The sequence below is a fragment of the Mytilus edulis genome, chromosome 2 (assembly GCF_963676685.1).
Source record: "Mytilus edulis chromosome 2, xbMytEdul2.2, whole genome shotgun sequence".
Lineage (NCBI taxonomy): Eukaryota > Metazoa > Mollusca > Bivalvia > Mytilida > Mytilidae > Mytilus > Mytilus edulis.
The window spans coordinates 42,455,184-42,473,700 of NC_092345.1; the positions used below are offsets into that span (position 1 = coordinate 42,455,184).

General features: G+C 31.6%; 1 protein-coding gene across 1 annotated transcript in view; it reads right to left on the reverse strand.

The window, feature by feature from the left end:
* LOC139510201 (uncharacterized) overlaps positions 1-18,517 on the reverse strand; it is a 119,209-nt gene that overhangs the window by 18,626 nt on the left and 82,066 nt on the right. Inside the window, exons 46-60 of the mRNA XM_071296661.1 lie at positions 17,258-17,423; positions 16,116-16,296; positions 12,620-12,766; positions 11,917-12,006; positions 11,020-11,129; positions 10,337-10,421; positions 9,460-9,606; positions 8,743-8,922; positions 6,580-6,678; positions 6,174-6,283; positions 5,111-5,261; positions 2,565-2,682; positions 2,089-2,317; positions 1,457-1,523; positions 745-906 (exon numbers count right to left, since the gene is read on the reverse strand). Of these exons, the coding sequence (XP_071152762.1) occupies positions 745-906; positions 1,457-1,523; positions 2,089-2,317; positions 2,565-2,682; positions 5,111-5,261; positions 6,174-6,283; positions 6,580-6,678; positions 8,743-8,922; positions 9,460-9,606; positions 10,337-10,421; positions 11,020-11,129; positions 11,917-12,006; positions 12,620-12,766; positions 16,116-16,296; positions 17,258-17,423 (2,042 nt within the window). The remainder of the gene's footprint in view (positions 1-744; positions 907-1,456; positions 1,524-2,088; positions 2,318-2,564; positions 2,683-5,110; positions 5,262-6,173; positions 6,284-6,579; positions 6,679-8,742; positions 8,923-9,459; positions 9,607-10,336; positions 10,422-11,019; positions 11,130-11,916; positions 12,007-12,619; positions 12,767-16,115; positions 16,297-17,257; positions 17,424-18,517) is intronic.

The following is an 18,517-nucleotide window of genomic DNA, read 5'->3' on the forward strand; positions in this document are numbered from 1 at the left end:
TTCCAAAATAGCGAAAACCTATTTCTCACTTTTGCAATATTGGTAAAACATGAGACAAAATTAATATTTTTACTGTGACTTGACTGTAAGTGTTGCTCTCCACCTATTGCATTTATTTAAAATTCTGACCAAATTGCAATTTGTTTTATAAAACCAAACTGTTCAACTGGTCAGAAAATTGAACAGATGTAGAAACACATATTCAAGTCGTGAAAGTGCATGGTGATAAACAAAAACATACTTACAATCCTATGAGATTTTAATTTCACTTCAATTATATTATGAAAAATCATACAATATCTTCTATATCCATAAGAATCAGACATCTTTTGTATTTAATCATCTTATATTCAGTAAAATATATGGGTATGTCAAATTACAATATGTTGTTAGGAAGTTACCATATAGGTGGAGAGCTACACTTACAGACAAGTCACAGTAACACAAAGCTATCCACATTACCATTTAAACAAGAATGTGTCCATAGAACATATCCACACTATCTTTTTATGTTCAGTGGACCGTGCAAATGGGGTAAAAACTCTTATTTGGCATTTAAATTAGAAATATCATATCATAGGGGAACATGTGTACTAAGTCTCAAGTTGATTGGACTTCAACTTCATCGAAAACTACCTCGACCAAAAACTTTAACCTGAAGCAGGACAGATGGACGAACGAAAGCACAGACCAGAAAACATAAGGCCCATAAATGGGGCATAAAAAGGTAAAGGAGTTACTTACAGGGTTACCAATTTTAAATCCAATGTCTGTGTGCTTCCATTCAAGGGACTCATTCATCACTGCGATGGCAAAAGGCTTGTGTAATTGTTCTATAGCGTATAGGAACCATCTGTGGCATTTCTCATGGTTGACAAAGTGTTCAGACATGCATGCAACCAATACCTGTAAAAAAATACGTTACTTTAAGTTACCAAATAATTTAGCTTCATACTTAAAACTCAAACATCAAAGAACCGTAACCTATCCAGATATGTTCAACCATTATGGTTTTTTTTCCCCCCATTTCTCCCTTAAAATTGTGATAAATTTAATATCATATTAAATAAGTTGGTTCACTTACGTGGAAAATGTATGTTAAAATATCCACTTGACACAGTTAAAGAAGATTTTATTAATGAAGTATTTGAGACGTCATAAATGTAGATTTCGTTAAAACCTGATTTTTGACATAATTTGGCACAATTTGGAAATAGATTTCCATTTAGTGGTTTTGCAAGTACATGTATAGGCATCATAATTTTTTTTTTGCATGTATGGTTTATATTCATGCCTATTGTGTTTGAATGTTTGACTTATTTGAGATGAGTTGATACTGATTTCACTTGCATTAATCAGCAATATAGGTAAACAAACAATACTTTTATTTTTATGAAAAATACATAAATCTAAAATATGCCTCTCTTAAAGATTGTACAGAAGAATAGATATTCACCTTTGAATTTTTAAGAGCCATAGTCATTTCCATGTCTGATATGTTGTCAATATCCTCAGGGAACCAGCTGAAAATTCATGAAGTAAATGCAATGAAACAGTCAAAACGAGTTGGTTGGTGCTATGAATCTAGTTTTGACCCAAAAAAAAATCTAAATGGCACCAACTTTTAAGTTATCTCAAATTCAAAATGACTGAAATTGTCTGAAAAAAATTCAGGATCCTTGCTTTAGATACCTTTTGTTTCATTGATAAAAATAAAATGAATTTTTATCTCATCAAATGTCCAGTTTGATGATCAATTAAATTAACAATATTGTACATATGTGTGAAAAAAAGAAATGGTTTCCGACATACTTAATTTATCATAAGCATTCAGATTAGGAACTTTCGAACAAAGTTTAATTATGGCTTGTTAAGTAAAAGAGTCCCAATTGGGGGATTCATTTCTGTGATTTATAGGCTATTTTTCTTTATTCTCAATTCATATTTCCAACATTCGATAGTCTGCAACCCTATCCAGACCTTTAAGTTTTTTAAAAGAACATAGTAAAACAGCAAAAATAGATATGTGAGAGGAAACACATTTCCCTAAATACTTTTTTTCTGCCAAATAATTTAAAATACGCTCACCACTTATAACCAGTCTTTTTTAAGTCTTCATGGATATTTCTGGGATCAACAGTCATTCCAGCAGCATTCTCTGCTGTGGTACTAGAATTAAATGGCAATGATGGCAAATCACCATTACAATACAAAATGGCAACATCTTGTGCTATATTTCTACTAATTTCTTCTAAAGTGCTGATACTCTCCTGCATCTGAGCATCAAACTCTGTTTCTTTATTGTCTGGCATTATTCCTGTAAACAAACATTTACTTTATAGTCTATTATTAAAATTGTACAAATATAGAACCCCCTGATTTTATGGTCTAAAGACGCACAGAAATAGCTTCACTTTGGATGAAAAAATCAAAATCGATTTACTGTTTGACTAAAAAAGTCTTGAGTGTTTATAATATAGAAACATAAATAACAGCAAAACTGAGTTGAACGAATTGATGATGACCAGTGTAGTCCATATCCTAATCAAATTGTATTTACTTACTGAGCAATTCTCCTATGGATACTGTATGAAAGAACTTAGTACACTGCAGGAAAGGAGCATTAACACTATAAGCTCTGCTTATCAACTCTGCTTTGAACAGAAAAGGTTCTTTGGTTCCCTGAAATAAACATAACTTTACAACATTGTTTACAGATGAAAACAGACATATAATTCTGTTTCCAGTATTTTTACTTGAACTTTTGTTTCAAGTCAATTTAAGATTTCTTAATTTTCAAATCCTCATAAATTATTCCTCTTGTATTTCATTTTATGTTACAGTACTGTTTGTTGAACTTGTGTCATTGAAATATATTTCAAAATAAAAAACTATACTCAAAATAGGAAAAGGATGTACAACAGATAATAATCTCATGAAATACTAAAAATAGTCAATTAAAGTTTCTGGATAATCTTAAACAATGAACTAAAGCCCTAAAAATAGAGACCAAGACAGCACTAACTACTTCTATTAAAATAACACTCAAACTTTCCTTACTTTTATACGAAAATGAATAATGGAATTGAATACCTAACTGAGTAATTAGGATCTAAACTACGATCAACAAATTAATCACTTCAATGGAGCACAATATACAGGGCAGAGTGGCCTACTTTTAGTGTGAGGCCTTGTTATTCTCTGCAATATGCATCAATGATTATAGATTGTAGAACATATCATGGATCTAAAATCAGAAATAAATATTGTTCAGACCATGAAGAAGTATAACAAAAATACCAAACTCCATTGCAATGTAAAATTCAAAAAGAGGGAGTACATAAAAACTGCCAAAAACAATATTTTTAAATATCATCCAATGAAACAAATAGATAACAACTGACTATGCCTGACTGTGTACAGGCATTTTCAAAAGCATTTTAATTAAAGACTTTTGAAGCTATTGTCTCCCTTGATTTCAGTATTTTTGCCCCAAAATATTTGAAGTCCATATCTATTCCTCATTGCAGAAAATACATATTTAATAAATTATTGATTCCTCAATCAAAGTATGATTCTTTAAAAAAAAATGAGCATACCATTCTATATTTCTGTATGAAGAAGGACAGCAAAACAGCATATTCTAGTTTCAGTATCATGTTGATACTTATAGATTGATTTTCTAGCTGGAGCCAATAGGCAAAAGTGAGAAAAGCAATCGAGTAGAGATGACCAATGATAACTTGTTTATCGCTATTTTAACTAGGACAGCTTTTTTTAATTTCTTTGACAACCACACGTGCCTTAGTTTCTAGCAATAATTTTTAATATCACTCTTCTTTGCTGAGAAAAGAAATTATCATACCTGTCAACCTATGACGATGAAAATGCAGGTCATGACCTGCATTGAAGAATCAAATCTCAGGTCATAACGCGTACGAACTTTTTCCAGCTGAATTTCAGTATTTATGGTACATTTTCTTATAATGTATATCAAAGATACCAAAACATCAATGCATGTTCACTTGGTTAAGTCATTTTAAATCTTATTTATTATTATTTCATTTCACTTTTAAAGATTTTTATAAACTTGTGTATCACAGTCTTATGTCCTTTACTTTTTGTCATCATCTAAAATTTATTTTTCAAATGTAATTTTAAAAAGAGAGTTCTAGCCTTTAAACACACCATGTAGAGGTATTACATGTATGAACATTCACCTCTCAATTGATAAGGAAATTAGACTATGATAAAATATAGTAATACAGTTAAAGGAAGTATAAATGTAAAAAATAAAAATTGTATAAAGGTATAAAAATAATGAAAAGTTATTTTTCAATATGTATTTGAATTTTATATTATTATGATTTAATCTTTTTCACCCACAAAACGTAAATATAAGGAATAATTTTGAATGGTGACAAATAAGGGGAAGTAACTCTTAGTTGAAATATCTTTGTAAAACAACAGGGCAATTTATTTACGACCTAAAGCTAAGGTAATTGGTGTTAATCAACAGTGTGTTTGACACCAAAGCTGTCAATTGAAGCCATGCACTTAATGGGTCACTTAATTTGACAGTTTACATAGCTAGATGAACTGCATGTTCATGGAAGAATTACGAATTTGCCGGTATTTCAAAGGAATATTACTTATGAAAATCAATCTCAAGGCTAAGAAATACGGGTGAAATCGGGTTATTTCAATGACCCGGCGGGTGATCCGGGTGATCCCTCAGAATTGTGAAAATCTTGGGTCACACCCGCAGAATCCGGGTCAGTTGACAGGTATGAATTATGAATCAGTAAGATCAAAGATTTTTTTTGTAAAGTAGTGATAATAAGTATAATATAGGATTAAAAACACTTTTTTCTAGAGGTTATTGATAATGTGGAAACTTGGGCCAATTAACTCACAAACTAATTTAAAGTAAACAAAGACAAACTCTAAAAAAGACAAGATCACCATGTTTAACGACAGCAAACAATTACATTTTCATTACGATAGTGCAATACCAAAGAGAATTGCATGACTTTCTGTTTAAAATATTACAAGACATTATACACTAAATATATACATATACACGTATTATCTTTATCACAAAATGTACCTCTTTTTCAACACAATCTGGGCATTGTATGAAGTAGTCATAGTGCACTCCATCAAAGGCCTCTGATATCAGGGTAGTTAATGTCTCATGAATCAGGTCCAGTACATTTTTCGGTCTTGGTCCCTGCACTGATACTATCATTTCATAATCACTGAAACACAAACTAACTTGATCAGTAGGTCTGAAAAGGTTTATAGTTATCAGCAATCATTCTCTATAATATCACAGAGAGGCATTAATATAGTAATAAGGAGGGCCCTCAGGATTATTATACTATAGCAGTTTCATTACCAGAAAAAAAAAACGAAAAAAAAACAGAAATTGGTGTTTAATGTTCATTAAGAAACTTGATCACTATGAAATTGACCAATATTATGTATGTAAAAAAATGCTTTTGACTTGAACACCAAATTCACCATTTAGGTTAATGACCTTTCAGTTAAGGTCATGCTGGTAAATACAACCATTTCTGGACTATTGATTTGGATGTTATTTACCTGGAATTCATTCAAGTGGCTCCTTTAGAAGTACAATAAACTAATAGTTTTGATATCTTAATCAGTAATCAGTATTTACAACTTAACAAGAATGTGTCCATACTTCACGGATGCCCCTATCATTTTCTATGTTCACTGGACTGTGAAATTGGGGTAAAACTCTAATTTGGCATTAAAATTAGAAAGATCATATCACGAATAGACAGACAACACACACGCACAGTCCGAATACATAATGCCCCTAGATGGGGCATAAAAAAGTTAAGGTTGCTGCCAAATTTTCTTGAACTTTAAACTTTGACAAATCAGGGCTATCTATGTCAATTTTTCTTCAAAGAGACTAGGAAGTAAACTGAGTAAACCAAAATTTGGAATCAAACCAGTTCAACACATAAGACTTAGACATGCATTAAACAACTGAGAATCTTACCAGAACTTACAAATTGCCTTGACTTATCCAACTTTTTGACACAACCGAGTTCAACACAACAAGGTTTTACTGTAATTCATTAAATATATACATGACTTTGGTGATTTGATAATTCAAACTGATTGATGATACTTACTTCAACTGTCTGACCAAGGCATAGTGCTGATTTTTCTTTAATATGGATCCTTTCTTCCATAGAAACTGTAGTAAATCATGGTCAGTAAATCCTTGACTGAACAATCTAGCCTGAAAATTTAACCCTTGTAATTGTTTAAATCTTTCAACTAACATACTCATTGAAGAACATTTACTGACTCCTACACTTGTTGGCCATCAACTGACAAAATACAACATGTCCTATATTTTGACTTTAGTGGAACCTTAATGGACAGTGGATTCATTTATTTTTCATAGGGACTCATTTTCATTGATATTTATTTTTTGAAAAAAAACACTGTCACAATGAATGACATTTTCGATGTCTGAAAAATCTGAGGCGACAAAATCAAAATTCATAATAAAATAATTGTATGATTATCTACCTGTGCTCTATTGAACAAACCGCTAGGAAGATATGCAAACTTGTACAGAATTGTCTTCTCTCTAATTTCTTCTTCTTCACTCAGATATGGCCAAGGCAACTAGTAAATATAAAATAAAATAATACCCCTTACACCTTTTTCATGACAACAACAATAGTTTTAAAAGTTTGTTGGAACTTTGACTCTAAACTGGATTATGATTAATATGTCTTTTGGTTGTCATAAAAAAAGGTAAGTATTATCAATGGTGTCTTCCTCCTATTCCCACTTTTTAAAAATACTATTCCTTCTATTCCCACTTGCAAATAACAATAGATGTTTTGATAAATAATTTGTTTTTATAACAATCAGGGTTAATTAGAATTTCACCTAAGATTTACCTGTATTTTTTTTAAAGCATAACATATTTGGTACACTGTTTAGGTATAATACCTTGTTTATTTGTAATATGTTTCTTTTTTCATCAAATAAATACTTAAAAATAGAGAAAAATTATGATAAATAGATTGGAGTCAGATTTATTTTTAAATTTTTGAATTTGTAACTTTAAAAAATTGTCTGCTTTACTAATAAATCATGATATAAATAATATTATAACCAAGTATAATCTTATATATATATATAAATCTTTATTCTAAAAAACCAAATAACAGAAAGGTATAGAGATAATTTTACATATTTCAATACAATTACATAAATATATAATGTACGAAAGTAGATAGAGGCATTCACAATTGTTCACCCAGAAAAGTTCAATTTGTTATTGATCTCCTTTATAAGTTAACAAAGTTCGTTCAGTTCTGTACATTTTGGGGAATTCATTAAGTCATAAAACTTCAATGTGTTTGTTCTATTTCTATTGTAAAATGCAATACATTGTTTTCTACAATTATCGAAAGCTGAACAATTAAAAATGTAATGGTATTCATCACCAATGGCATCTGAATATTAACACAATACACATTTTCTGTTTTCTCTTTCTATGTTTTGCCATCTTCCAGTTTCTATTGGTTAAAAATTGACTATAAAGGGCAATAACTCCTAAAGTGGTCATTTCGGTCATGTTGACGTATTTGTAAATCTTACTTTGATGAACATTAATGCTGTTTACAGTTTATCTCTATCTATAATAATATTCAAGATAATAAGCAAAAACTGCAAAATTTCCATAAAATAACTAATTCAGGGGCAGCAACCCAACAACGGGTTGTCCGATTTGTCTGAAAATTTCAGGGCAGATAGATCTTGACCTGATAAACAGTTTTACCCCAGTCAGATTTGCTCTAGATGCTTTGGTTTTTGAGTTATAAGCCAAAAACTGCATTTTACCCCTATGTTCTATTTTTAGCCATGGCGGCCATCTTGGTTGGTTGGCCGGGTCACCGGACACAATTTTTAAACTAGATACCCCAATGATGATTGTAACCAAGTTTGGTTGAAATTAGCCCAGTAGTTTCAGAGGAGAAGATTTTTGATAAAGTTAACGACCGACGACGACGAAGACGACGACGACGGACGACGGACGACGGACGCCGGACGCCAAGTGATGAGAAAATCTCACTTGGCCCTTTGGGCCAGGTGAGCTAAAAAAACACTGGTCAATTAGCAGTTGATTAAAAAATGTTTTTACAGTATAATCCTTTGTTTGCACAAGTTTTCCTTCTATTCCCACATGAAATTTTACCTTTTCTTACCAGATTTATAAAAAGTGGGAATAGAGGGAATGAACCTTATCAATTATGTTCATTACCGTCTTCCATTACTTTATCTTACATCAGACTCAGACTTCTTTTGAACTCAGTTTTATTGAGTGTATTGCTGTGTCCTTTTTTATTCCAAATTGGCTAGAGGTATAGGGGAGGGTTGAGATATCACATTACATGTTTAACCCTTACACATTTTTGCATTTGTCCCAAGTCAGGAACCTCTATCCTGTGTTAGTCTTGTATGTTTTTTTTTAAATTTTCGTTCATTTATGTTTCTGAGTTTAGTGTGTGGTCCATTTTTTTGCTGAACTAGTATATATTTTTTTAAGGGACCAGCTGAAGCCTGCCTCCTGTTTAACTGTTTTATCAGTTGATCAAATAGAAAAGATGATTTCAAACTACAATCTTATCTATTTGGTATAATGGAACAGCAGATGTTTATATAAATTAAACATACATTGAGAGGTTTTGTTTCTGGCAATAAACATGGAACTATGTTATACTTTTCTTTTTCCCCAGGTAATGGAAATGTCAGGTCAAACGTCTCAGTAAGTTTCAGCATCCACTGATGAAGACTTTTGTCATAGTCCTTCCAAATTTCTGGAATATAACTGTGGTAAAATCTTCCAAGATTTTCCTACAAAAATAATGAAATGAATCAACTGAATCAAGATTAGGCTGCTAGTTTTCTTGTTAAAATTGAATTAAATTGTGTCATTTGGTATCCTTTTATAGCTGACTATGCAGTATGGGTTTTCTCATTGTTGAAGGCTGTAGTGACCTATAGTTGTTAACTTTGATGTCATATTGGTTTCTGATGGAATGTTGTCTCTCTGGCATTTATACTAAGACAGGAGTATGACAGATGTTTTCCATTCTTTTGAGTTTATGATTTTGCCATTTGTTAAGGACATTGTGTTTTACTTTGAGTATGGTGTTTTTGTTATTTTACTTTTTACCAAATCTTCTTATTTTTATATATACATCAAAGGTGAACTTTTAAAGTTCCAAGCATTTTCTTTTTTTTATGTTTCAGTATTTTGTGAACTTTACCCCTCACATGTTTTGATTTACAAAGCCACAAAAACAAATATGTTCACAGTAAAAATATCTTTAGCGCCATACAAATTGTTTATATTGTCAGATATTTGCTGTCAGAGTATATTAAAAATACCTTTATTGCTTTCTCGTTTACAGACACAACCTTTGCCATAACATCTACGATCCACTGTGGATTAATAACAACTCGATCACGTAGAAATTCTGTGTCAAAATGCTGTACAGTACCTAAATCATTTAGAAAATCTACAGCAAGCCTTATCTGTAAGTAATAGCATAATAGAACAAATTATTATATGAAAAATTATATGAAATAAAGAGATGAGCACATAATAAGCCCATTGTTTTTTTTAAAGAATAAAGTTCTATTATAACTGCTCAATGTCATCAGAAATTAATAAAAAAAATAATTAATTTTTGCAGTCGTATAAAAAAACAGTCATCAAAGATTACTGAAAAATGTTCAAATTACATTTGAGTTATTGTTAGAAAACAGGAAAATTCCCCTTTTTAATGAATAAAAACCCCATACTGTAAATTCAGAAATTATTGCGAGGTTTTTTATTATTAGGAAAAATGCAACAGAGTTGTAAACGCAATAATTTAAACTCCATATTTAATATGAATTTAACAAAGATATATCTCAAAATCGTAATAAATAAAATCGCAATAATAAATGCACGCAATAATTTCTGAATTTACAGTAATTCGGATAGGAATTTATGAGACAGCCAAACTTGATTTGTAGACATTTTACAAACAATTTTTTTTACAGATCTACCATGACTTTTATAATTCATAAAACCAGCAACAATCATACATCTCATAATATTCCCAACACAATTGCCTGCAGTACCTCATCGAGCACATGCAGTTGAATTGGTGTGAAATTGCCAGCGAGGTGTTTTCCATTTGGAAATTAAAACGAACATTTTACATCCAGTTATCTACCCCATTACAGTGGTTTTTCTATCTACAGAACAATCACTTACATCACTATCGTCGTAGATACCATTGTTTATAGCACATTTTCTCAATAATGACCACTCCATTATATTTCTTCCTTCATTTCTTTCCCTATCACAAAAATATGTAAAAAGAAGAATTAAGAATCAACAAGAATCTGTCCACAGTACACTATTGCCCCACCTGCATGCACTTTCTATGTTCACTGGACCGTGAAATTTGGGTATTATCTCTTATTTGGCAATAAAATAAGAAAAAAATCATATCATAGGAACATGTGTACTAAGTTTCAAGTTGATTGGACTTCAACTTCATCAGAAACTACCTTGACCAAAAACTTTATTCTGAACCAGGACAGACGGAAACACAGAAAGAAAAACTTGATGCCCATAAATGGGGAATAAAAACAAGAAACAAATCGTTTATTGTTAACAAGCAGCTCCTGGGACAAAAAATAATATACATTAGATATACCTTAAAGTCAAAATAGTTAATACATCTTAATTCTCTTTCATTTGAATGAAACAATGTGTATATGTCTTGCCAATACAAACAACAAGTACTGTCCCTTTCTGTACAAAAGCTATAAACAATTTTTTCCCCACTTATAAAATGGAATGTTGCTCATTAATGAAAATTTGACAACTGATTTGTAACCCATATTTTGTGATTCAAACTTCAATAACTAATCTAATATTGAATAACTTACTTTAAAATTCCATTCTCAAAACTAAGCCAAACTTTTGGTATTTTCATTGTCATCTGAGAACAGTGATGCATAGTAACGTTAGTCAATGTCTGCTCCAACTCAGCTATATTCTAATGGCAAAAAATGGCATCTTTATTGATAAAATATTCTCTAAATTTTTCATGCAAATACACTTTTACATGTAGAAACAAAACAGTATTATAAAGTATTCTGTAAATTTTATATGCAAGAATACTTTTGCATGTAGAAATAAAATACTATTTATTATACACATATGACTAGACAAAGTAATACCCTCACACTTCACTCTGAAAAAAATGTATTATAACAAAGACAATTTAGGACTTTCTTTGAGATATTATTGTGTCTGGGAGATACAAATAGCGCCCCTGCAGATGCAATATGTTATTTTAAAACACACAAAATAAATGAGCAAAGTTTATAAACAAAAAATAATATGCACATCTACATATTTTTGTCCTATTCAAGTCTTCATTTTAAGAAGTCTTTATAACTGTGGGGGTTAGACCCATGTCAGACAAGTTTTTAATTGTTTTTTTTTCACAAATTTGTTAATTGAACTGGTTTTTTTAAAATAGGTTCTACTGTATCTAATTGTATGTTTGTGTGTATTGCCTTGAAACTTATGGGTGTAATCTTGCAATAAAGATAACATGTTATGCACAACAACTAGACATTTCTGAAAATTTGAGATTATCAAAAACTTTAAAAAAAAAAATAATCCTTTTGTAGCTTTTGCATTTACAAATATTGTTGACGAACAAATGGACAAGGTGAAAACAATGGTGCTTCTACATCCTTGATGTAGGGCCTTGATAACTTAATTTGTAACCTATGTAAAATATTGCTGGTTAACAGATAACTTATATAACTTACTGTTCCAGCTGTAGAGCTGACATAACAGAATTTTTTAATCTGTGGATATTTCTCCATAAGCTCTGCCTCAGGCATGTCTGGCATAGGAATCTAAATAAGAATGAAAAGATATTCAATACAATCCTTTACCATTAATTTGCATCTATTCTATGAGTCTTATGTAGACGAAACGCGCATCTGGCGTTCTAAATTATAATCCTGGTACCTTTGATAATTATTTACACCCCTGGGTCAATGCCACTGCTGGTGAACGTTTCGTCCCCAAGGGTATCACCAGCCCAGTAGTCTACACTTAGGTGTTGACATGAATATCAATAATGTGGTCATTTTTATAAATTTCCTTTTTACAAAACATTGAATTTTTCAAAAAACTAAGGATTTTCTTATCCCAGGCATAGCTTACCTTAGCCGTATTTGGCACAATTTTTTGGAATTTTGGATCCTCAATGCTCTTCAACTATGTACTTGCTTGGCTTTATAAATATTTTGATATGAATCTCACTGATGAGTCTTATGTAGACGAAACGCGCGTCTGGCGTTCTAAATTATAATTCTGGTACCTTTGATAACCATTATAACAAGAATGAACAATATACACTACTATGCAACTTTTAATTAGAAAATCCAAATAACCATCTTCACATGTGCAAAATAATGTATATATACAGTCCTAACAATTATTAACTAGACCTAGAACCCTTACCTGATCTAACTGTGTTCCAACTATGATGACAGGGGCATCTGGACAGTGGCAAGCTACAGAACTCAACCAGAAATCTAGTCCAGCATGCTCAAATCCCATCCTCATGTTCCATAATAACACATATACTGCTTGCTTGGACAGGAAAAACTAGAAAGAAAAAAACCAACATGCATTGTAATTAGTGTTTTAAATTTGTGAGGACATACACAATATGTACTTAACTTTTCAGTCGAGTGAATTAAAATTCTAAACAACCATTCTTCTTTAACCAACATTTTTTTCTAGGTCAAATTCTTGCTCTGCAAGTCAAATTATTTAAACTGTCATTTGATTGCTATACTGATTTAAGCACCTTTGAATTTAGTTAATCAAAGGTATATTCAAATGAATCCAACTTCATTTGATACTGTTTTCAACACCTTAGAGTGCAGTTTAATTTAAGTCAAATGAATCAAGTTGTTTTTTTGGAGCTATTTAAGGAATGACTGTAATATTTTTTCTGTCTATGAAGAAATAACATTAAAAATTTGGTGCACACTGAATAAAGCGCATAGCGGGTTATTTAACAGTGTGCACCACATTTTTTATGTTATTTCGAATAGACAGAAAAAATATTACAGTCATTTCTTATAATTTAATTCTAAATTCCATTTTAAACCGTAGAAAACCATGAAAAAACGTTGATGACGTCACGGTCACATGACTACATTATGTCTATGGGCTCATAACAAAATAACGTCAGCCAATCAGAAGACTCATTACATCCAAAATTAAATTATACTGATTTCAATACCTTGGAATTCTGTTAAATTCAAGATAAGATCAAATGAATCAAGTTGTCTCTTTGGAACTTCTAGTATACTGATTTCAATAATTTGGAATTTAGTTAAATCTAAGGTCAAGTATAATGGATCAAACTTTCCTATTGAGCTATACTGATTTCAACTCTAAGTGATTCAGTTAAATCTTAGGTCAAGTCAAATAAATCAAGCAGTCCTATGGAGCTATACTAGTTTCAACACCTGGAAATTTAGTTACAGTGTAACCTGAGTTATCCCACACACTGCAGGGCCAGTCAGAATACATCTTTTTCTGCAAGAATAGGCATATTTTTGGACAATGAAAATGTGTTGGTTAAAGCAGCATGTTGGAATACATTGTATATCTAAAGTTAAGTCTTATTAATCAAGATGTCCTATGGAGCTATACTGTTACATTGTATATCTAAAGTTAAGTCTTATTAATCAAGATGTCCTATGGAGCTATACTGTTTTCAACACCAAGCAAAATAGTTAAATCTAAGGTCAAGTCAAATGAATCAAACTGTCCTATGGAGCTATTCTGGTTTGAACACCTCCAAATTTAGTTATATCTTAAGAAAAGTTGAAAAAAACAAGCTGTCCATTGGAGCTATACTGATTTCAATGGCTTGGAATAATTGAAATTGCATTTATTCAAATCTAAATTGCTATGATCACTTGCCAGATATTGATTCACTCATATTTTGTTTATGGTTTAATTTGTGCTATGATTACCTGATGGATATTGTAATATACAGTGTGTCCTGCAATGATTACCTGATGGATATTGTAATATACAGTTGGTCCTGCTATGATTACCTGATGGGTATTGTAATATATAGTTTGTCCTGCTATGATTACCTGATGGGTATTGTAATATACAGTCTGTCCTGCAATGATTACCTTATGGGTATTGTAATATACAGTTTGGGCTGCAATGATTACCTGATGGGTATTGTAATATATAGTTTGTCCTGCTATGATTACCTGGTGGGTATTGTAATATATGGTTTGTCCTGCTATGATTACCTGATGGGTATTGTAATATACAGTCTGTCCTGCAATGATTACCTTATGAGTATTGTAATATACAGTTTGGGCTGCAATGATTACCTGATGGGTATTGTAATATACAGTTTGTCCTGCTATGATTACCTGGTGGGTATTGTAATATATAGTTTGTTCTGCTATGATTACCTGATGGGTATTGTAATATACAGTTTGTCCTGCTATGATTACCTGGTGGGAATTGTAATATACAGTTTGTCCTGCTATGATTACCTGGTGGGTATTGTATATACAGTTTGTCCTGCTATGATTACCTGGTGGATATTGTAATATACAGTTTGGGCTGCAATGATTACCTGATGAGTATTGTTTTATACAGTTTGTGCTGCAAGAATTACCTGATGGGTATTGTAATATACAGTTTGTCCTGTAATGATTACCTGATGAATATTGTAGTATACAGTTTGTGCTGCAATGATTACCTGATGAATATTGTAGTATACAGTTTGTCCTGCAATGATTACCTGATAGGTATTGTAATATACAGTTTGTCCTGCTATGATTACCTGATGGGTATTGTAATATACAGTTTTTCCTGCAATGAATACCTGATGGGTATTGTAATACACAGTTTGTCCTGCATTGATTACCTGATGGGTTTGTAATATACAGTCTGTCCTGCAATAATGACCTGATGGGTATTGTAATATAGTTTTTCCTGCTATAATTACCTGATGGGTATTGTAATATACAGTTTGACCTGCAATGATTACCTGATGAGTATTGTAATATAGTTTGTCCTGCTATGATTACCTGATGGGTTTGTAATATACAGTCTGTCCTGCAATGATTACCTGATGGGTATTGTAATATATATTTTCCTGCTATAATTACCTGATGGGTATTGTAATATACAGTTTGACCTGCAATGATTACCTGATGAGTATTGTAATATACAGTTTGTCCTGCAATAATTACCTGATGGGTATTGTTATATGCAGTCTGTCCTGCAATGATTACCTGATGGGTATAGAATATATAGTTTGTCCTGCAATGATTACCTGATGAGTATTGTAATATACAGTTTATTCTGCTATGATTACCTGATGGGTATTGTAATATATAGTTTGTCCTGCAATGATTATCTGATGAGTATTGTAATATACAGTTTGTCCTGCTATGATTACCTTATTGGTATTGTAATATACAGTTTGTCCTGCAAGGATTACCTGATGGGTATTGTAATATACAATTTGTCCTGCAATGATTAACTGATGAGTATTGTAATATTCAGTTTGTCCTACAATGATTACCTGATGAGTATTGTAATATAGTTTGTCCTGCAATGCTTACCTGATGGTAATTGTAATATACAGTTTGACCTGCAATGATTACCTGATGAGTATTGTAATATAGTTTGTCCTGCAATGCTTACCTGATGGTAATTGTAATATACAGTTTGACCTGCAATGATTACCTGATGAGTATTGTAACATACAGTTTTGTCCTACAATGATTACCTGATGGGTATAGTAATATACGGTTTGTCCTGCAATGATTACCTGATGGGTATTGTAATATACAGTTTGGCCTGAAATGATTACCTGATGACTATTGTAATATACAGTTTATTCTGCTATGATTACCTGATGGGTATTGTAATATATAGTTTGTCCTGCAATGATTACCTGATGAGTATTGTAATATACAGTTTGTCCTGCAAAGTCCCAACAACTGTAGGTAATGTCTATTTTTCTGCCCTCATGCTCAACTGGTACAATCCAAGGTATTATATCTATCCCATCAGTTAGTTCAACATCCTCTGTTTTCTCAGTCTTCTTCTTCTCACTTCTTAAAGCATTCAGTAATCTAAATGAAATGAAGAACTTTAGTAATCTTAATGAACTAAAGCCCACTGTACTATAAATAATAGATCCCAGTAATTGATAGAGTGAAGTATTTCTTATGAAATAGACTATTTAATTGAAATTCTATTGTATCTGATATGGGAATGCAAGTTCTTATTATTGCTCAGTCACATTATTCGCATTTACACAAACCTGTCAACAATTTCTAAAGGAGTAGGTCCGGTAAGGGCCGATTTTGGCCTCAAATTTCAGGTTCATCTAACGAAAGATTTTGGACACTTTCTAAACACTTAAGTGTCTATTTCAATTGATTCAATTGGTTTATGTGAAAGATTTTAACTGATTTAGTCATTTAAAACGCTCCGATTCAAGCTTAAATATGAAAAATCTATCAAATATGCAAAAAAACGTCACTTTTCAGATGGTTTTTGTCAAAATTGAAAGTGGCCGCACCCGTTCTTATCCTCGATCTTTATAATATGTATTATCATCAAATACAACTTACATTTCAATATTATGAATGAACACGAATTTGGCCACTTTCATTTAAGACGAAAACCGTCTAAAATTTAACTAGAATGCTAAAATTGTGAAGATTTCAGTAATTTAGCATGACTTAATGTCGCTAGTACCTGATATATGTGCATTGTTTTGTTAAAAACGGCCCATATTTATGTAGTAGAAGCATTCTACTTTCCAGTAAATAGCTAAAAGATTACATTTTCTCAATTTTGTAAAACTGCTATATTTTGGGGCCAAAAAGGGGTCATACTGAACCTACTCCTTTACAGTTATAGGATTTTCATAAAATTTAAAACATTTAATTTATCTCCTCATTGCAAGAATTTTTTGGTACACATCAGAAAATTTGATAAACTTTCTGCAGTTCTTAATCTTCTTTTTAAGAGCTCAACTAGACTTTAAAATCAAAGTTGCTTTTAGAATAATTAAATAATATTTACGTTGTTTTGCCAGCTTGTCCTAGTCCTATGAACATAAGTTTTGTGCGATGACATTCTATAAATCCTCCTGCAATTCTCTTTAGAAAAGCTTTGACAGAAGCAACCCCACGTCCAACAATATCTTGTGGAGGTGTTTCTAAGGAGGGACAGTTGTTCAAATTAATACCTACAACATACATATAGATAGCTTTTAAAAATAAATATCTAGAGAATAGACAAAGAAAAAAGGGAATGTGTTAAGGTTTGGCCTCCTTCTGTGGCCTGTGAATAATGAACTTTTCAAACTACAACAGTATCAAAACAGCAAAGAAAATTATTAATAAAGACGGGCCATTTTGTACATATACGGAGGGGAAACTTCGTGCAAAGCATAATAATTTATAGTTTCATTGCATTTAGTAGAAGAAGGGAATTTGGTGAAAAGAAAATCAAAGAATTTTGTACAAAATCCACAGACTTTAATACAGAGATTCTTGTTATAAAGTTTGAAATATAGTTTACTCACTTATTTTTCTATGATCAGCTAGCCTTTATTGTTTACACATAGTCCTAAACAACCTTTAAATTCCAAAACACCTCATGCTAAGCCACTAACGTTGAGCGTACCCTAGAAGGTGTACTAAAATTGGTCCATATTTTTTTTTTTAAACCAATTTATAAATTTATAAACTTGTTTCAAGGAAATCATTGCATGCAATAATCCTCTATCTCTCAAGTACCGAATTGCCAAATATGAAAGTGTAAGGGGAAAGGCTGTGGATTTTCTATAAAATTTCCATATGTTTAGCATTGAAGCAACACAAGGATACCTAATTCTTAAAGAAACAACCAGACCAAAGAGTAAAAAACAGCCCATGGTGACCAATAGTTCCTCAACTCAGTGAAAACTACTGCACCCGAGGAAAGTTTCAGCTGACCCCTAAATATTTACATAAACTTAAGAAATATTGGTATAGCTACTGTTGCTCCTCTGATAATTACACATCACATAAGTTGATTCCAGATAAAATGTTAACAGATTGAGAAAGAGCAGGACTGATGTAGGTCATGATACCATATAGTGGGTTATTTTCGCAGGGTGTTTATTTTAGCTTACTTTGGCGGATGAAAAAAAAATCGTGAAAATAAATTCCGCATAAACAATGCATACTTTCATTACTTTCTAATAGCTAAAGCGTTGGTCACTAGGTTTATAACAGTATAGGTTAGTTTTAACAACATAGACAAAAAGGACATTGAACTTACATGTATTTTATAAAA